Source organism: Amphiprion ocellaris, chromosome 6, assembly GCF_022539595.1.
Source record: "Amphiprion ocellaris isolate individual 3 ecotype Okinawa chromosome 6, ASM2253959v1, whole genome shotgun sequence".
Taxonomy (NCBI): Eukaryota; Metazoa; Chordata; class Actinopteri; family Pomacentridae; genus Amphiprion; species Amphiprion ocellaris.
This window is the reverse complement of record NC_072771.1, coordinates 11,955,740-11,977,691: the sequence shown is the minus strand read 5'-3', so window position 1 is coordinate 11,977,691 and position 21,952 is coordinate 11,955,740. Positions and strand designations below refer to the sequence as shown.

The 21,952-nt window shown below is 40.8% G+C and overlaps 1 protein-coding gene across 1 annotated transcript in view; it reads right to left on the bottom strand.

Annotated features, from left to right (window-relative positions):
* tacr1a (tachykinin receptor 1a) overlaps window positions 1-21,952 on the bottom strand; it is a 126,819-nt gene that overhangs the window by 8,835 nt on the left and 96,032 nt on the right. The window contains exons 4-5 of the mRNA XM_055011410.1: window positions 18,711-18,907; window positions 1,697-5,768 (exon numbers count right to left, since the gene is read on the bottom strand). Of these exons, the coding sequence (XP_054867385.1) occupies window positions 5,423-5,768; window positions 18,711-18,907 (543 nt within the window). The 3' untranslated portion in view covers window positions 1,697-5,422. The remainder of the gene's footprint in view (window positions 1-1,696; window positions 5,769-18,710; window positions 18,908-21,952) is intronic.

Genomic DNA, 21,952 nt, shown 5'->3' with positions numbered 1-21,952 from the left:
TCTATCATTTTATTTAGTCAGGGGATAGTTATAACTCTTTGGGAGAGCAGCTCTCAGCTCCACTCAGACAGCAGCACGTCCTTCACTGGCTTTGGCTACAGATCACTGTCTCTGCCAGACACAGAGAAGACACAAGATGCACAGAAAATGAAGACTCTGCTTCAGATGTAAAACAATAATAATAATAATAATAATAATAATAATAATAATAATAATAATAATAATAATAATAATAATAATAATAATAAATAACAACAAACGTATTCCGGCAATGGAGAACACCAGGACTCCAGATTCTCCCCATGGTCATAAAGCCCGTTTTCTATTGTTTTTGCCATTGTAGAGACTGTGGTGGACAGAAAAAGTTTTTTTTGGAGTGGCACAAATTCATTTATGTAAAATTTTATTGTGACTCCTGATGATTTTGTAAATAGTTGTGCAAAAGCGCCTAAAAATTTCCTGCATTTTAGTGCAAATAGTGGTATATAACTGTGTTGACTGCTAAATTTGCACATTATTTTATTACATAAACAATTTATATTTGAATTCTAAGTTCTGAAACGGATTCTTTACACATGTTTATGGTGTCCACAGTAAAAAAAAATCTAACTTTTTCCTACTTAGACTTTGTATTTTTTTCTGCAATTTTAGGTCATACATTATATCAAAAATGTATAAATAATTGTAGAATCACACAGGTGAGGTTGTGCTGAAAAAAAGACACCAAGCAAAGCAAGATCAACAGTTTTTAAGGTAAAATATAAAGGTAAAATCAGAATTAGTCAAAAATGGGCCTCAGTCAAATTGTCCCCCCAGATTCCTAAGGGTTAAAACAAAGATAAGTCATTATAATTATATTTAAATTTTACTTTATTTACTGTGGAAAAATTTCAAGGAGCTATTTATTTAAGCTTTTATTCAACTTTATAAGAGATGCTTCTGAGTCTAGGAAATCCATGCACTTCTGGAGCTATTATTTTCTATTTGTTTGATTAAATAAACATGCTTCAGGCATTTAAACAAAGTACATTGTTTGCATTATTCTAATTGTTTTACGTCAATTTTTACACTTTTACGGCAAATGCATATCGGCTCCAAATATCGGTTATCGGCCTCCTTGAACCACTAATAATCGGTATCGGTCCTGAAAAACACATATTGGTTGATCTCTAATCAAAAGTGATCAGAACAGTGTATTTCAAATGCCAGATATATTTCAAACAAAAGATATTATTTACAGAATAATACTGCTGGGTCCCACAAACTAGTACCTGTCCCACTGTATTAGGTTCTGCAACATGACACCTGACACAAAGAAACCCTGGTTGTGAACCAACTCACTGTAGAAACAAGAGTAAAAATCAGCTACAGAACAGGGGGGGGGGGGGGGGGGGGGGGCGGGAGCCTATCCCAGCTGACTCGGGCGAAGGCAGGGGACACCCTAGACAGGTCGCCAGTCTGTCGCAGGGCTACATACAGAGACAAACAAGCACTCTCACATTCACACCTACGGGCAATTTAGAATGATCAATTAACCTCAGCATATTTTTGGACTGTGGGAGGAAGCCAGAGTACCCGGAGAAAACCCACGCATGCACAGGGAGAACATGCAAACTCCATGCAGAAAGATCCTGGGAAAGCCGGAACGCGAACCAGGGATCTTCTCGCTGCAAGGCGAAAGTGCTCACCACTACACCAGCCCCGCTTCTTGATAATTCTTCAGCATATACAACTACTGTGTCTCTGTATTTTTAAATGCCATAACAGATCAAGTCCCGTCCTGAAAAATGCACAAGACTTGAAGTATTGTTTCACATTTGAGGTATATTTTGTGTCTTTTGCAGTCTGTAGAATATCAACTAATGACAATATTTATAGCAAACTGAATTTACATGTTAAAACACCAAGTGATCAGAGCAGAGGTATACGTCTGTCTCCAAAGATAAAGCTACATGTCCTGTTTGTGTCCCTTTAGGCTTGGCGACTGGATGTTTTCTGCCAAAATGCACCTTGGAAACTGTAGTTAACTTCTGTGTTGAAAATGTTATGTGTACAAGCTCCAACCTTTGACTTGATGAAAAAAAACATTTTGCATTGCAACTACTAATTACTTGGATTAACAATTAAACCTACTACACAAACTGTGCAGGTATTCCAACTCTGAGTCATGTTGCATTTTCTATAGGAAAAAAAACATTTCTTTTTTAACTTATTCTTTTATTTTATTATTATTCTCTTGATGTATAATAGAGTTGGATTTAATTTAATCAGATAAGGTTCAACAATTAGTTTAAATCGTGGGTCAATTCTTCAGCATGTTTTAATAGTGGTGGCCAACATTACAGCATTTCAAAAAATGTTTGTTCAAGAAAAGTGTGATCTATAAAAATAGTTGTTCTAGAATTGTGTGTGGGAGCAGATGCTTACAGATTCACAGTGATGCAGGTTAATATTTCTTTTGCAAAAATGATTTGCCTTCCACTGCTGTAAGACAGCCTTGTGTCTTTATGCTAAGTGAGGATGGGAACACATCATATAAACCACCTACCTACCAAATGTGTAGTATATATTTACACTTCAATCCATTAATTATGTATTTAAACATTCCACCCTTAATCTTCTCAGTTTTTAGTGGAAATCCCAGACTATCCCTCAGCATAGTGTGTCTACGTGTGTTAGTGTGAAACTTCAAAGTTGTGATTTTGATGTTCTGATCACTGAACTGATCACTGACTTGGCAAATACTTTAATCTTCTAATAACTCTGTCAGATGTGCTACTTTTAAATCCCAGCTGCAGAGAAAAAGTGAAATGTAAACTATGGTTAAATAAATAATACTGTCTAAAATCTGTTATGTCTTTCGTTTTCTCTCTGCACTGAATGTGACCTGCCCTGTCTGTTCTTCAGTGTTAGATATACACTGCACTGCGTTTACAAAAAAACAACGTTGTGTCACAACTGCTTCTTATTTTTATGACAGCTGACATTCAGCTGGAATTCATAACAACAGGCTTTGTGTGCTGAGAATAGAGCAGCAGGGAAGAGGAGGCCTGTGAAATGTGTGTGTGTGTTTGCGTGTGTGTGTGTGTGTGTGTGTGTGTGTGTGTGTGTGTGTGTGTGTGTGTGTGTGCACGTGTGTGTGTAGGGGTGTGTGTGTGTGTATGTGTATACGTGTGTGTGTGTGTATGTGAATGTCATTGATAGGTGACAACAGGTGATCACTCTCTGTGCATTTGTACTTGTGTTGTAATGCAAAAAATATTCATCTGAAAACGTGATTTAACTGAGGATATGTGATAATGCCTTAACAGTGAATTAATTCCCAATGCAAAACAAGTGAAATCTTTGTTTCCTTTGTTTCAGCAAGAATAAGGATTTTAGAATTAAATATTCAAAATAAGACGTATTTGAATGTATTTTGCTATCTTTGTAGATGTTGTAATTGATAGTTCTGCTGTTTGGTGGATGTGTGTAGCTGAGCCTGTGTGCGTGTTCTGTACACAACGAATATGTAAGTCTTGTGGATTTAGTTGTTGAGTTCACTGAAGGACATTTGTAGATAAAATATTCTGACTTCCATTAATTAAAAAACCCACACAAACTTTTTCACAGATACCAAAGTTGTATCAAATAAACTCCATTACATTAAATTTGGTGAACTTATTAAAACCATTTTAAGACAGTTTGATTGAGAACATTGTAACAAAAGCTAACACTCAAATCCAGTTTTTGCTGCGTCTGTGTGTGGGTGCTTACCGCAGTAGGAGGTTATAACAGTTCATCCCAGTGTGCTTCCAGGCCCCTAACTGTCCTGTTCTTGGACTCCAGCAGAGTGAGCTACTCCTGTGCTCGCCTAGTCCTTTTACAGACATTATGCTTAGCAGCAAGGCACATCGATGCACAACAAAGAGCTAACAGGCTGCCTGTGCAAATTCCAGGCCCGAGAAGTCTACAAACACATTTAAACCTCATTTTAACAAGCACCTTCTTGCTCATTGCTGGAGTATATTTTGATGCAGTGACAGCTGATAAAGTGTGGATGTTTGAACGAGCCAACACCTCCCACACAGGAGGTCAGAGGTGACTTTAGTCACATTAACAGAACATGACTGAAACAGTGTGTATCAGGGAAGTATTGAGCTATAAATGTAACCCAGCCAGATACAGAGCACATGTTGCTGACAGGTCAAAGTATAGAGCAGCTAATGCGAATTACATAAATATATCAGTTTGAAAGTGGTGCCTAGTTTTCAGATCATGAATTAAGATTTATTTATCTGATAAAGGTGGAGCAGGTTAGACAGACTGGAAGCTGATGGGTCAGGTATTATTTTAAAACTGTACCAATCCTGTGGGACATTGGATCATTTCAATCTGTGGCTACACATCAGCATTGTGTGGTGGTGGACTTAATCTGGAACCAAAGTCTCATATCAGGCAATTTTAACGTTAGTAAAGTGTTTATCTTCACTTGAATTCAGCCTTTGAAGCACTTCTACAATTCAGAAACTGTGCTGCCAGCTGTTGAGGTCGATGTTTAGCCAGATGAATGATGAGCCAGACACCGCTGCTGTTTACGCTGATTGGCAGAACTTTTCAGCATCGCCCGCAGGAAAAGCACACACACACACACACACACACACACACACACACACACACACACACACACACACACACACACACACACACACACACACATACAAATGCATCCACACACACACACATGCATCTACATACACACAAATGTAAAGCTCAGAGTTTATGCTTTTATGTTTTCAGTCTTCATCACTTTTTATGGGTGAACCTTTCAACTGAAACCACAGTCAGGCACTCATTCTGCACACTGAAAACTGAAAACACGAGCTTTGTCTCTTTCTGGAGAGGCCCCTTGTTAAAACAACGGGTCGCTGTGTTGAAAGCATGCTGGTCTCATGTTATAGCTCCACTCCAAAATAGACTGTGTGAAGTCACACAGCCTGTGTGATTGAGGATGTGTGAACCTTCTCTCTGCAATGGGAGAGGGCTGGTGAGACAAGCAGAAGCTGTGAAGATTGGAGGCGCTAGCGTCTGCTTCAATGTCGCTTTTGAACTGAAATGTGCTCGTGTCATTGAAGTGCTCCTCACTGCTTTCTAGAACTGAACAAATCTTCCTATTGCCAGTTAGTCATTAGCTGTGAGTAGCATGATACTTTCTACCAGGACAGTTGTGGGTAGGAACAGTGCTCAGTGAAGAATTTTCCTATCATGATGTTCCAGTAAATACATCAGAGATATATTCATCAGAAACTCACAGTCACTAGCAGACAAACTTACACATCCACACTGTACTTTGCATGAATACACGCAGACATAAGCAGCTATGTGAACAGTCAACTCACACTCTCTCTCTGCTGTCTGGCAAAATGCCACCTGTACTTGACGTTCATTCTTGCAGGTTGTTACTGGAGTAGAAACTGGACGTCTCTGATACCGTTTTGGAGACGCTTCGGGATGATGACCCATTTGATGTGAGGTCCAGGGAGGAGCTATGTGGTCTGGCCCCGACTCTAGCCACACTGGGCCCCGAAACCCCTGTTGCCTTGAGCTTTGGCTGCTCAACGTCGTCTCCAACCTGGAGAACGGTAGATACGGTGGTCTCCATTCGGCTGGCCTTGTAAACGCTGGTCTGAGTCTGAAGGAAGCGGGTGGACTTTAGTTCCAGACCTTCATAAGAGCCTTGAGGGACGCAGGGGCAGCAGCGGAAAGCTTGTTTAAAACCAGCACGAAACCTGTGGAAGAAAGGCACAAATGAACTGATTTATTGTGCAATTCAGAATGGTTAACCCAGCAGAGTGGAAAAAATCGGACATATTTGAAGGCTTCCGTTTTCACTCCCTTTACAGCCTGAAGGTTAGGTTTAATCTGAAATTCAAAATATTAGCAATGTTAATTGACAATGTGCAGTTGCAGACATCAAGGTCAAGAGTAAACTAGATTCAGCCTTCGATAAATTCTAAAGCTAAGCAGGAGTGCTGGAGATAATGATGCCCCCAAGTTTGCTGAACATATTTAACCCACACAAAATATTGAAAATTTAACAATAAACTTGAACCTACTTGCTGAAGAGTAACAATTGTAACCATGATGGGGAGGTAAAGGATAATAGTATATGCTAAAAAAATAGCATAACAGTAGATAGTAGAACAAAACCAATTAATTACAACAGGAATATCAGGTATACAACAATATCTACAGGATCTGAAGCTGCAAACATTATCTAGCATTAGTCAGCAAGACCATGAATACTGTAGCAGTGAAGCATATTAAATTGACAAAGGGTTTGTTTAATTTCTAATGAGTATAGTGGGGCAGATAATTGAAACAATTGTTCAAATTGTCATACAAGCGCCAAATTTTTCATGAACATTACTTTTTAGCAGTTTTTTCATTAAAGAACGTTAGCCACATAAAAATCCAAAATGGCCGCCAATGGCGGCCATTTTTCAAGATGGCGGACATTGGCATCATATTTTTGGCTCTTTTGGTATATCTCTGGATCTTCTTACCCAATTTTGATGATATCAACACCATTTCTTGCATTTTTGGCAATGCAGAATTCAATTATGACAAAAGCAAGGCTCTAACAATCATCAGAAAGCCACAAAACAATGATTTTACCTTACCGAAACTGTTATTGCAACACCATTACATTGTACTCTGTCATATTACAGGCAATAAAAAGGGGAAATAGTAAGCAAAGCATGTACATGTAAAGTCATTTCTATTATGAGTAGCTCGGCATTGTTCATGGATTCCACGTAAACACTATTCTGAGCAGGTGCAGCTGCACATGATCGTACAGCTCAAACCAAACTTGTAACATTTGCACCGTCCGCGACACTGCGTCTTGCACTGGCATTTCGTCAGCTGTAAGGAACTCTGAGCAACTGGTGGGAGTGCAGACCATAGGATGCTCCAGCAGTCTCCTTCTTGTTTCCATCCCCATTCAGCAGGACTCTCTTCTTCAGGCTGGCACACCAAAGCCTGACTCCATATACATGCTGCCTGGTATGCAGCACGTCTGATGTGCTGAACAAGAGCTGCTTGAGTTGGTGGAATAGCTTGGTAGGATCTCTGCTTCCTGGCAAACAGTACCAGTCGTGCATCATCAACAGCTTCAGTTGAACTGGATCGGTCATACATTGTGACGACAAACTTCTCCAACATCACAGTGTCATCTTCTTCAACGTCTGCAGGATAGCAGCTCAGTTTCGTGAAGACACCTGACGCCTCAGGGCACACATCCCATGTCTGCCAGGCTGACTTTTTGCCATGTCCGCGGAATGCAGACACAGTGTCACAACCTGTGAAGGCGTGGAAGAAGAGCATACCACTTCTTCTCTCTGGAGTGGTACAGATCCACCAGTTCTGCTAATCTGAATACTGAAGGTCCCTCAGAGTTCAGTTTTGCTTCTGTCATATATGCCAGGAGCTCAGAGAAAACAAGAGGGTAGATGTTTCTGCAACTTTCCTCTTCCATGCTGTTTGCATTTCTGCTCAGATGACTCTTCTCTTTGTTGTGCAGAGCAGCAAGACAGGTAGCACGGTACTTTAGCTCCTGAGCTACCACATCACCGGCACTCAGAATGGCCAAAAGTCGCCCATCTTTCAGATTCTGAGCACACTTATTTAGTCGCTTGTTCAGCTGCATCGTCATTGCCTGTCTAAGCTCAGATGGTGAAGACTCTTGTTCAGAGAGAAAGCAAATGGAACGTTTGCTATCAAGACTGGTTCTTCGCAGTTTGGAAGAGCTTTCTGCTTCTGCATTGCAACTTGAATTAGCTGCTCTTTTTTGGGCCCGTGCCAGCCTTGTGTTGCTGAAGAGTCCTCTGCAGCTTTGGTGATACTTTGCTTTATTTGCTCGAAGGGTTTCTTCCACACCGCTACCTTCATCTAGGCGGGCAGGATCAAACTTTATTGGCATTTCATTGATGGACTGAAACAAAGGTATGTTCTTTCCAATCATAGAGTACCCATCCTGCTCTATGGCGTAGCGAGTTGGAGGAGATTTTAACTCCTCATCCCTGTCTTCTTGACACAGACAGCACTTGGTCCAGTCTGTTTTCCATTTTGGTATTGCAGTCGCCATCGTACGTACATGTAAGGTCGAGGGGCTATCCTTTTACCACCTTAGCACATTCGTGTATGGGATACAACTCGTGTATGGGATACAACTAGGTTCGCACATTATAATGGCATGTCCTACACCTAGCCCGATCATTCATCTAGCGTCATTCTAACTCCCGTGTGATCTGTACACCATCCGGGTAACTTAGAGCCCTGTTACCCTTGGCTCGGCTCTCCCACGCTGGCACACCCTGTCAATTCAGGCGCGGCTATCTAACTACTGTAACTACACTTTAGGCTAATTTAATGACAGGCGCTATAGCTACAAACTACTTGGTATACCATTATACTACTATTCTACATATTTGTAGTTCATGCAGGGCTTATTAGACAGCATTTGGGAGACTAAATTAGTAGTAGGCCTATTAATATAAACTAAGCTCCATTATTGGCAAATCTAATTTAGTTGACGCAAGACCCCATGTTGAGTCTCACAGCAATGATGTTCACCAGTGTGCCCTGGTTGTGCTTGAACATCACTCCACTGGCATCTTCACCATTGTCAAGTGTCTTCATTTTTTGTTGACTTCATGCACAATAAATGATGGAGTCAGACATACTCCTTCACATGGGGTAGCACACCACATGTTACCCTCACCTAATTTGGCCTGGGAGCCAACGCAGTTTACCAGGGTGTGGCCGTTGCCGTGCACAAGCAACTTCTTGGAGCCATAGGCGAGAGTTGGGCAAGCAGTGAGGACTAGTTCCAGGAGTCCATCCAGAGGATGTGGCTGACTTCTGAACAAAAGTGTCTACCTCTACCACTACATCCCTACACCCCATGCATTAAAAATCACTTAGATTGCTGTAAAGTGCATAAAAAGGCTGTAAAGATGGTGAACATTATGTAAGCACATGTAAATTTGGATTCTTCATAGTTTATTACAGATATTTTGATACCCAAATTGTATAATTTGCTCTATTACATCACGCTATGTGAAATTATATGGTATCGCATACCGGAAATGGTGGCCATTTTGAAAAATGGCGGCCATTTTGGAAAATTGCATGGCTAACGTTGTATTATGAAAAAGTAAGCTATAATGCATACACATGCCAAATTTGGCCCTTGTATGACAATTTGAAAGATTCTTCTGATATATGCAGTTATCTGCCCCACTAGTATAGGAAATATCAGCTATTTTGTGTTTTAATTACCACCTTTAGTGAAAATCATGTTTATTTTTTATCTCGTTAGCATGTCCCTACAGTGTTTTTACATGCAACAATGAGTGGAATAAGCAGTCAGCAGCATACTAAAGATAGTCTCAGAAATGCAGATTCAGATTTCCTGGTTTATGGCTCGAACATGAGTGGCTGGAGTAGTCCAACATTACAGCTTGCCATTGTGTAGTGCAGAGCAGTATCACAGTGTTTGAGCACAGTTGTAGGTGAGCTGGTGTGCTGAGCTGCAGCGAGTGGCACAGGGGCAGGGGTGGGCGGAGAAGGAGGCAGAGACTTCATGGAAACAACAGTGTAAATTACACCTAAGACATTTTAAGGCAGAAAAGGATTTTTTTCATGGAGGAGTCTTCTAAAGACTGCACAGTGACTCGGTGGTTAGCACTGATGCCTTTCAGCTAGATGATCCCTGGTTCACGTCCTGGCCTTGAATCTTTGTGCATGGAGTTTGCATGTTCTCCTTGTACATGCATGGCTTCCTTCCTGGCTTCCTCCCACAGTCCAAAAACATGCTGGGGTTAATTGGTAATTCTGAATTGTCCATTTGTGTGAATGTAAGTGTGATTGTTTGTCTCTATGTGTAGCCCTGTGATAGACTGGTGATCTGTCCAGGGTGTCTTGTGCCTTCGCCCTAAGTCATAGGGTCGCAGCAGCCAGGGATAGACTCCTGGCCCCCGCGACCCTAAGCGTGTATAGATGATGGATGGATAGATGGATAGATCGAATCTTCTAAATATGAAACTTGGATATACACAAGTGAGTTTTTAGGAGTCAAATGAATGACTGGAGAGGGATCCACTTTTAATTCTTATCAACAATTGATCAAATGACCACAGGTTGCGTAAAAGAGGTCGTTCATAATGACAAACCCATACAGAGCTACACTATATTGCCAAAAGTATTCGCTCACCCTTCCAAATAATCAGAATCAGGTGTTCCAATCACTTCCATGACCACAGGTGTATAAAATCAAGCACCTAGGCATGCAGACTGCTTTTACAAACATTTGTGAAAGAATGGGTCGCTCTCAGGAGCTCAGTGAATTCCAGCGTGGAACTGTGATAGGATGCCACCTGTGCAACAAATCCAGTCGTGACATTTCCTCGCTCCTAAATATTCCACAGTCAACTGTCAGCTGTATTATAAGAAAGTGGAAGTGTGTGGGAACGACAGCAACTCAGCCACAAAGTGGTAGGCCACGTAAACTGACGGAGCGGGGTCAGCAGATGCTGAGGTGCATAGTGCCAAGAGGTGGCCAACTTTCTGCAGTCAGTCGCTACAGACCTTCAAACTTCATGTGGCCTTCAGATTAGCTCAAGAACAGTGCTTCAGCAGAGAGCTTCATGGAATGGGTTTCCATGGCCGAGCAGCTGCATCCAAGCCATTACATCACCAAGTGCAATGCAAAGCGTGGGATGCAGTGGTGTAAAGCACGCTGCCACTGGACTCTAGAGCAGTGGAGACGCGTTCTCTGGAGTGATGAATCGCGCTTCTCCATCTGGCAATCTGATGGACCAGTCTGGGTTTGGCGGTTGCCGGGAGAACGATACTTGTTGGACTGCATTGTGCCAAGTGTAAAGTTTGGTGGAGGGGGGATTATGGTGTGGGGTTGTTTTTCAGGAGCTGGGCTTGGCCCCTTAGTTCCAGTGAAAGGAACTCTGAATGCTTCAGCATACCAAGACATTTTGGACAATTCCATGCTCCCAACTTTGTGGGAACAGTTTGGAGCTGGCCCCTTCCTCTTCCAACATGACTGTGCACCAGTGCACAAAGCAAAGTCCATAAAGACATGGATGACAGAGTCTGGTGTGGATGAACTTGACTGGCCTGCACAGAGTCCTGACCTCAACCCGATAGAACACCTTTGGGATGAATTAGAGCGGAGACTGAGAGCCAGGCCTTCTCGTCCAACATCAGTGTGACCTCACAAATGTGCTTCATGAAGAATGGTCAAAAATTCCCATAAACACACTCCTAAACCTTGTGGACAGCCTTCCAAGAAGAGTTGAAATTGTTATAGCTGCAAAGGGTGGACCGACTTCATATTGAACCCTATGGATTAGGAATGGGATGTCACTTACGTTCATATGCGAGTCAAGGCAGGTGAGTGAATACTTTTGGCAATATAGTGTATCACCAGGCTGCTGTTCCATTCAGCACTAAGAAAGTTTTTAGTATTGCTGAGCTAATTGTTTTTTGTTTTTCTGGCCTCTGCCTTGACTGCTTTTTTTTCAGTTTCACCACGTTGTCAGGATAAAATCTAGGGCTGTCACACTGTCATGAGCCAGGATAAAGCCTTGGTGACAGTCAGTGACAGGGTAGCAACAAGGTGGGGTGGTAGTCTGTGATAATTCCACATAACTCCACAGCTCTGAAAGGTTAGCTCCAGGAAAAACTTTTACACAAACACTGTGTACTATCTGCTCAGTAACAAACCACAAATAGAGTACACAATGAAGAATTTGGCAGCCTAAGAGTCAGATATTTCTCTCAGGAGAATAAATAATAGATTAAAATTTGTCAGGTGGTCTGAGAAACAACTCTAAATGAATGCCAATAAGGCACTGTGTTTGCTGGTTGTGTAAATAGCCTTGGTAATGCATTAGCCATATCAGCTTCATAAGGAAATCAGTGTAGCTTGTTGAGTAGCTCCCTAGTGGACAAAAAGTCTTTTAATGCAGGTTTTATAAAGAGATAAATATCTCTAGTTCATTTTGCTAAAAACCCTCTCCTGTCATTGGCAAAAACCCACAACAACTCATTAACAACAATAACTCTGTGTAACCCAGTTGCATATTTAGCTAGTTGTCTCAATGAAAACAATGCCCTACTGCCCTGAAATAGCTTGGATATATACATGTGGACAAAATTGTTGGTACTTTTCTGTTAGAGAAAGAAAAACCCACAATCATCACTGAAATAACTTGAAACTGACCAAAGTAATAGTAAATTTAAAAATACAAAATATTCACAAATGAAAATCAGACAGTTTTAAATTGTGGTTCAACAGAATTATTTCAAAAAACAAAGTAATGGAACTGACCTTTTTCAGTGAAGATAACATTAAATGAATGATAAATCCAGTGTAGACATTGTTAATGTGGTAAATGACTATTCTAGCTGGAAACATCTGACTTTTAATGGAATATCTACATAGGGGTACAGAGGAACATTTCCAGCAACCATCACTCCTGTGTTCTAATGCTACATTGTGTTAGCTAATGGTGTTGAAAGGCCAACTGATGATTAAAAAACCCTTGTGCAATTCTGTTATCGCATGAATAAAAGTGTGAGTTTTCCTGGAAAACATGAAGTTGCCTGGGTGATCCAAAACTTTTGAACGGTAGTGTACTTTAGTAGTGCATTTTACTTATGACATTCCTTCCAGCATATAAAAATGCACCACACCACAGCTGTGGATGTGCTAACAGAGTTGGACAAATGGATTTTCACTGGTGGGGGACTTCAAAACTGCCAAAAATGCCTGAATCTCCAACATCAGAAGCTTCTACAAACAGATCATCTACCAGACGCATGACAGGGATGAGGTCAGCTTTATGGACATTATCTGCTTCTTTAATAAGCTGGACTAGGATTGTATGATTATGATATGTTTTCTATTTTTGTCAGCCAAGTCACTAATTATATTGAACTTTTTTTTTTTTCTTCCCATTTCACACAAACACAAGCAGCCAAGGTGTTACGGTCACAGCCTCTGGCTGTGACCAGTGACAGTCCCTTCCCTCCTCCGGTCCAGGCTTTTCCTTCTCCTAGGTGTGTTTTGACACAGAGGCTGAGTAGCAGGTGCGCGAGATTCGCAAGCAGCAGAAGCAGAGCACAGGCAGGTGTTTCTGATTGTCATCTACACTCACCTCTCCATAAAACCAGATGCCACGGTTCACTCGCAGTGGGATTGTGAACCTTCACTTGTTAGTGCTGTGCACTATTCAGTCCTTGCCAGTTATTTTGACTCTCAGTAATCCTGTGTTTCTTTTAGTGCTCCTGCCTGCGCCTCCTGGATCTGCTGTTTCCATTCCTGTATTCTGAAGTACGCACCTGCTGCCAGCCTCTCAAGCCAAGAGATCAGTTTGCCATCACAGCTTGCATAACCCTCCCAGTATGACATCTTCCTTTCCACCGCAGTCCCATTCTCCATCTGCTGGGTCGTCTCTCTACCAGGAAGGTTGCAGCCTGGACCATGCCATGAACGCTGTTCCCCTGCCCAGTCAGCTAAGTCCCCAATACCGAGCACTACCAGACGATAGTAATTCATGATTAACTGTTGTTCTTTATTATCTATTTCTATTTTCTGTGTAGGTTACTGTCACCAGCTAAGGTTAACATCTCGGGTCTTTTACATCAGTTGTTTGTAGCATTATTGAGTTTTGGGGTTTGTCAGGATTATTGTTAGTCTGGGGTTTTGTTTAGGTTTTGGTTTTCGTTGTATTCCTCTCTTGGTTGTACCAAGCCGGGGTTTACATTTTTGAGTTTGTTAGTATAGCTAGTCTTCCTGTCCCTTAGAGGACGTCTCGTGCAGTCCGCCTAGGGCGGTTAGAGTTAGTTCCGGTTTCCTGTTGTAGTTCTGTATAGTTCCGGGTTTTCATATAGTTCCAGTTTCTTGTATAGTTCTGGTTTCCTGTTGTAGTTCCGTATAGGTAGTTCCAGTTTCCTGTTGTTGTCCTGTATTATACCCTGCAAATTGTAAATAAAGCTTTCTAAATCTCCTTGGTCTACGATCTCTATTTCCTGCGCTTGAGCCTCGGTGTAACACAAGGTGGAAATCCTCCATTCTGAGGACTGTCTACTATATGCTGCAGCCTGATGTAGAACCACAGTAACAGATTAAAAGAAATGTGATGTAAAAATAAGAAAATGGAAAAAGAGCACAGACTGTATCTGAAGCATTCTAATGTTCATTAACACATCTGAAGGTGTTATAAATCAAGGCTAAAAATATTTGAAACATTGCATTGAGAAGCGATGAGATGACGGAATCATTTTGCAGAGATGAAGACATCAAGAGGGCCGGACAGGAAACTCCTCAGCTCAGTAAACGCAGACAAACAGTAAGCCCAGACAGGGAGAGAAGTCAAGATTGGGGGGGAAAGGGAAAATGTCAGTTGCTGGAAGCTGAACAGAGAAGAGACTGAAAAGTGAGAGGCTCCTTATCAGTCACATATTTGAATTTAAATTGGCCGAGCTGATAGAGAAAGAAGATGGTCAATATCCTGTGTGAAGAAACTTCAGCTCACTGCAGGCCAAACTACATATTTTCATTTTTAGGAATTAATTAACTTCTTAGGCAAAAACAACCAAGTGTGAAATCTCATTTCTCCCACAGCACATACAGTTAGCAAGTGGCTGTGACAGAGGACAAGAGGAAACACTTGATTAAAGACAACAGAGCTGGCCATCTGTTCTAATTCTTTCAAGTGGCAATCATTTGACTTCATTTGATTTGATGGACAGAATGCTAATAATGCCAGTCTGAGAATAAACTTCTGTTGACAGTGGGATTCAGCCAGATTCAGAGATGGGTTTAAAAATTTGAAGTTTACCTGAATTTCAGTCCATGTGTGGAAGTCTTTGAGGTGCAGAGAGTTTCTAGACAAAGGATCTCAAAGTGAGTACAGGCAGCCTCTCTACTGTGGTGGTGGAGTTTTCACCAAGGCAGCAGGGGAGGACTGGTTATTTTTATGTGAAGTACTAACCTGTGTGTGTGGTGCATGCGTGCGTCTGTGTCATTGATTGCAGTCCTGAAGGACATTATGATTACTACTCATCAGCAAAAGCAGCCAAATGAGTTTCTATCTTTGTTAAAGATTTAAAAAGTGGTCAATTATCCTTTACTCTGTCTAGTCAAAAGACACACAATACAGTGGATGCCTGCTTTTTTAATCCCGGTGATAGCCTTAAAATGGGTCTTTAGTTTTTTGTCTTTTCAGAACCATCAGTCAGATGGTTCTGAAAAAAACTTGTTTTTCTCCATTACCAGGAATTTTACCAGGAATTTTCAACTTTAACCTCCGGGGCTAAACAAATAAGTCAACATGTAGTGATAAAAACTGCAGTTCCTCAAATGGACACTTGAGGCTCTCTCCAAAAACCACATAATCCTTATAGCCCCTGATGTTACAATGTCCAACTTTACAGCAGGAATAAACATGTTTACTGTCTTGCACAATAAATGGCTTAGGTCTGCATTGCTAATTTTGCCATTCGAGACAACTAAATGGAAGGGGATTGTAACGTAACTCAGCCATTTAAACTGTATCATGGCATACAGACATGGATCATTGTTAGGACCCATGGTGTGGAAATCTTCCTGATCCAGTTTAATGTGTGTCTATTAGTGTGTGCGGTCTCCTGACCAGGACTAATTCCTGCTTATTCTTCAAATCCTGCCTGTCAGACTGGCCTAAACTTTCAACCCTTGCTGCTCTTCATATTTACCCTCCTGATTAACCTGACTGCTCATCTCTCCCATGCATCCAATGAAGCTGCAGCAATCACTCCACCTGGATGTAAAGGTGTATCTAACCTGTCAGTCTTGTTAGCTGTTTATTAATGTGTGTTTTCTGTGTAACTCTGTCACGGTGCGTGTCCACAGGATCCGTCAGTTTCTTGCACACCATTCATTGTCTATGTGAAACGCACCACATCACATGCTGGTTGCATTGTGTTTCGAGTTGCATTGTGGTGCATCGCCCAAGAGCTGCCCGCAGCTCATCTGCATAAAGTAGACTTGACTTCTACTTTTTTCAAATTTGGTGCACTGAGCGGAGGTCCAACACATTGCTAAACTTTCATAAAACATCTAAACTAGCCATCGCTGAACTAAAATGAGGACAGATTCTGCAGCTGCACAACTTACTTCTTACCTCAGATGCTTTCAGAAATACTTTTCCCTGAACTGGTTTCGTAATAAAAGAGAAAGTTTGCAACCGAACCGCCATGTTGGTCCAACACATCTACCAGACTGAAGCTCAAGGCAGCTGTCATGTGACCACCTAGTGGCCCCCAGTGATCCACCCACCAAGTGAGCGATATTCAGATGTGATGTGTTTCCATGCGAGGAAAAATGGCCCTGCAGACACGTAGCTTAACATTTGCTAGGAACCTAGTGTAACCCTCCTAAAAGTTACCATTTAGAAGTTTACAAAAATATTTCATATGTTTTGCATGTTTAAAAGTTCATTTGAATAAATTAGTATGATTTTGTTAAATATTAAATATGTTAAGCATTCCATGTATTTACGAATAAATACATATGTAGATAAAACAGTATTTAGTAAGTCTTCAAGATGATATGAGATTCCTATTGCATTGTAATCAGACACAAAATTTCAAGTGAAGTCATTTATTTCTTTTCATTATCAGCTGTTGGTATTTTTGACATTTTGCTGCAGTTGACATACGCTTGGTGGTAAATTCCTCTAGGTGGCAGCGGGACTGCGTTGTACTCGTTCTTTTCCATGCTTGCTGTAGTGGGAGATGGACGTAGCATTAGCTCTCTGTGAGGCAAGGAAACGGGATCCAGCGTAGTGTCTGAAACTTATATTTGTTGTAATAGGTAGGCTCATATACATCGTTTTTTTTTTGTAATTTTTAATTCTGTTTAAAATTTAAATGTTACTGTCTAGCCACAGTGAATATTCAGAATTTGCTGCACTGTTCATCTCAGACAGTGTGTGTGTTTCAATACATGAAATGTATGTGGACTGTTGTTACATATAACTTGTTTAGATGTTTTAAAAGTTATGTGGCCAGTATTTAATGATTTAGCTGTGTGTGTAAGTTGACTTTTAGCGTACATGTGTATGTGTAGCATGTTTAGCCTAGCCTGTTGTAGTTAAGGTGGCAGCAGTACTGCGCTGTACACATTCTTTGTTTTCCATGCTTGCTGTAGAAGGAGATAGACGTAGCGTTAGCTCTCTGTGAAGCAAGGAAATGGGATCCAGAACTGGGGATTTTCCAGCGTAGTGTCTGAAACTTATATTTGTTGTAATAGCCTGGACTATGTGAGGTGCCTCGGTTTGAAGAGGGAGCTTTGACTGCCGCTCTGCGCCGATTTCTACCGCCAGGAGTGACCGTGGCCGTGGACTACCAACGTGGATTTTCCGTTCTCATGTAGGATTTGGATCGCCGACCTTCTATGTCAGTAAGATCTTTCCTTCAGGTGTGACTGGGAAGGCAACTTTCAAAAGTGACACAACACTGAGCTGACGTTGTGCACAACTGAACTAAGAGACTGAAAGCTGCAGCAAATCTTTCATTCTGGCCAGATTTTTTTCTTTTTTTTTTTTTTTGAAACTGAAACAAAATATTTGAATGTGCTTTTGGGACATTTAAATAATAACTTTGGTCTAACAGCATAATTGATTTGAGTCTGTGTGTGTCATTCTCTGTGTGAAATCACTCATTTTCTACTGCCTAAGACTAAGAAGTTATTCTATGTAAATATATGGTCTTTACCCTCGAACCAGGACATCATTAATTAACTGTGGTGATCCCAGACCTTGAGATTTATTTTTGGAGTTTTTGTTTAGACATGATTACACTAGTATTATTCTTATTAAAATAAATTGGCTGGTGGTTACTTGATGTCTTTGTGCTCCATAGCCACTTACCAGTGGATCCTATAATTTGTGCAATGAGATACTCATTTAACTGCTTGAAGACTGAGCCAGGCTTAGCTTTTCCAACACACCTACAGTGAGTTAGGGATTTTTCTGTTGGGTACATTAGGAGAAGGGGAGTTGTTGCTGACAGGGGACATCATGGAGGGTTGGTCCATCTTTAGATTCAGTGAATGATTTGAACAGGTCAATTATAATTTTATTAATTTTTTAAATTTCCCACTTGACAGTCCTATTGTGTACAGGAGAGGAGTTTTAATAAACTAAGCTAAAAGCTGAAACTGGTTGGCACCTTGCTGTCTTAAAGTTTAAACCTGCCAAATGAGTAGCCTACCAAGATGGAAGAGATTATACCCTTGGGAAGTCTTTTTGTGTGAAAACATCTGTGCAGGATGTGTTGCGTTTTATTGGCATGAGCTCAAAATTGAACAAAAAAGGGACAATGTTTCTATACAAAAAAGAAACTCAAAATGATTAAGTTATGAATGACTGTCCTAAATTATCCTGTATTTATTTAAAAGAAAAACAACACTAATAAGTACAGATGAAGCAAACAGCAGCAAAAGCACAAAAAAAACCAACACGAAGAGATAAGACTTGATCACATGGATGCTTCTCGTTAGAATATGATAAAATGTGAGTTTTAAATTGAAGTTTCACCTTAAGCTGAGGGGAATATTTAAGCACCAATATATTGGTGTGCATGTGTAGATGCTGACTAACCTGTCATTGAGGCAGCAGTAGATGATGGGGTTGTACATGGTGGAGCTCATGGCCAACCACATGATGGCCAGGTAGACCTGCTGGATGAACTGCTCTTCAAACATGTCTGGGAAAAACTGGTGCAGCAGGAAGTAGACGTGGTAGGGTAGCCAACAGATGGCAAACGTACACACCACCACGATCATCATCTTCACCACCTGTTGGAAACATGACAGCACAAGCATGTCTGTAATGAAGGTCAACTTCATTACTAGCACGGAGTTCACATTCACGACATAAAACACAAGACAATGACTGTTTTATTGATTTATTGAGTGTGGTTTTGAGGCTGGCATGTGCTGCCATGTGCGGTGTGGTGGCTTCTCCTGGTAGCATTGGGTGAAAACCCTGGTGAGGCCTGCAGGAAAGGAAATAATAGTTTAGCATAATGGTTAAGTGATTGACTTAACTTACAACTGGATGCCAGTTTGAAGTGGATCTGGGACATTGTTTTAAGAAGATATCAAGTGAAAAGTGTGCTATCACTCACCTCTCTGTTGTCACCACAGGTGTTGCAGCCAAAAGAGTCCCATTGGGCTGGAACGTCTTTTTAAAGGTTCTGGGAGGAACCAAGTGTAGGTGAGGACAGGGAGAGAATAAATCTCGTCGAGTGATGAAATAAATACATTGCTAGATGAGGATGTTAATGGTTACTTTTAGGAAATGGATATGTAGTTCTGTTTGTTGTTACAGTTAAAATTAAAGACATTATATTTTTATGAAATTCCTGTGTTTGATTATTTTTGATTCACCCTTATGTTGGTAGGCCTGAGGGGTTGATTAGGGAGAGGCCTATAAAAGACTGGCAGTTGAGAGAGAGAGAGAGAGAGAGAGAGAGAGAGAGAGAGAGGGAGAGAGAGAGAGAGAGAGAGAGAGAGAGAGAGAGAGAGAGAGGGAGAGGGAGAGGGAGAGAGGGAGAGAGGGAGAGGGAGAGAGGGAGAGGGAGGGGGAGGGGGAGGGGTCCACATGCCAGTCACCACCCTCTGCTGTTTGTGTATTTTTTACTGTTACATTGGCGAATAAATGCCAGGTTGACCTGCATCTGATCTCGCCTCAAGCCTCCTCTCTTATCCAACCGCAAAACGGTCATCCTAACAATGTCTTTTCATTTTCTTTGTTTTCCTTCACTATTTCATAACAAGTTTCACCACCATCCATCCACATCTGAGGCTGGATCAGAGAAGCTTGAAGGGGTAGGAAATGACAAATCTGTATTTATTTAATAGTGCTAAAAGTCTACAGTTTCTTTATTGTCAGAATGCCAGAAATTTCAGTACAATAGACCTGTCAGAAGAAGTAGCAGTAACAGCAGCTTTATAAATAAGATATAGTATTTCTAAAATGTGTCCAGGTAAATCATCAATCACAACAGTGCCCCAGTAGGCATTGTCAGTTTCTTGGTTGATCTGTAACCTCCTGATGATGAGACATACTGCCCTGGGTTGATTTTCTCCACTGAGGACTCTGCTTTCACCTTGTCTTTTCCTTAACAAGCTCAGCTGCTTTGAACTTTCTGTCTGGCAAAATGAAAATGTGATGTGCATAGACACATCATTAGTGCTGTCAATAAGAGACAGCGCTCACTGACAATGAACTGACCATACTGTGGAAAGAAGCATCAGAAGCCTCATGCCTCATTAGAGCAGAGGAAGTATCAGCATCATGCACAATTTAAATTTTGCAACCAAGGTTAAGAATGTTTAAAAATGGAAAAGAATTGTTAAGACTTGGCTGTATGAGTCATTTTCTAGTGCTTTTGCACTACCATGCTTTGAAGGCCACCACAAATTCCAAGAGATTTCATGAATTCACTCTGGCTTATGTGCAAGTCCATCCTTAAGTCATTATTTTCAAGATTTTCAAATCCAAATTATCTTGTGATGCAGTGTTTGATTTCATTTTTTTCAGTTATTTATTATTATTATTATTATTATTATTATTATTATTAGATCTATTAAAACAAATTTCAACTAGAAAAGTACTCATAGAGTGCAGTACTCCACCAAGGCTGTTCAGTTGATGTATCATTTCCGACGGATGAAATCTTATCTACAAAATTACCTTGTGCTGAGCATAAGCGTGTTATGCATGTGCATGTTATGTATGAATACCAAATTACGTGTAAATTACTCTTATAAAAGTCTGTTGATCAGTTCATCACTTTTTGCAAACCTTTTTTTTGCTACTGTTATAATAACCGTTCCTTCCATGCTTTTATTTTGAAGACGTATTTTTAATGTTGCGGGCTTTTATTTTGTCACCATTCCAGCAGCACAGGAAGTGATTCCTCTAAGAAGCGGTGTCTTGACATGACGAAGGCGCTGCCGAAAAGTCAGAAAATTCAAATAAAGATGAAAGACAACGGTTACACGCTGTTGCTGTCTAGCAAAGGATGTCTCTAAACTTAGAAGCACCTAGCTGCAATGGGGACAAGGTCTTACGGTGAAGAAATGAGTGAAGGACAGAAAGGTGAATTTGTGTTCAAAATAAGGCTGACGGCTGAACTTAACGTGTCTGGGTAGGGTTTGCTACATTGCGTGACCTAAATATGTAGTGGATGGCAGGAATTGATGGGACTCAAAAACAGCCCACAGTTTAATCATTTGTTCCTTGTATGATTTCCAACTGATAAATCACAGTCAGTTTGTAGTAGGATCGCAATCATGTGATCGTCAGCGGGTAACTGACACAGTGTTCACATCGTGGTTACAGTGACACCATGCCGGCTGCTATATCTCCCAATGGGAAATCTTTAACAAAGCTGTAGATCCAGACTATAAGCCGCATCACTGCGAAAATCTAATCACTTGGTCCTTGTATCATTTCTGACCTTCTCTGAAAATTTCATCCAAATCTGTTGCTCCGTTTTTCAGTAATGTTTCACACAGACAGATTCACAGATTCACAGACAAACTTAATAATAATAACAGTAATAAGTAATAATAGCTGTACTTTATATGCTACTTTCACAGTGTCAACAATAACACACTGATGGGACACAGTGGCTTTATGTTGTAGCTGATTATAGTTATTATTGTTCACCATGTTCACCATCACTAAGTGTCACTAAGCACCAATGATGCTCATGGGAATGTCATTTGACTAAAAGGTTGTTTGGCATTTAAAGCAACGCCATGATGGACATAAAAGGCAGTGGAGCACCAAAATGACAAAGCAAATCATGTTGACGGAGCTATGAGTGA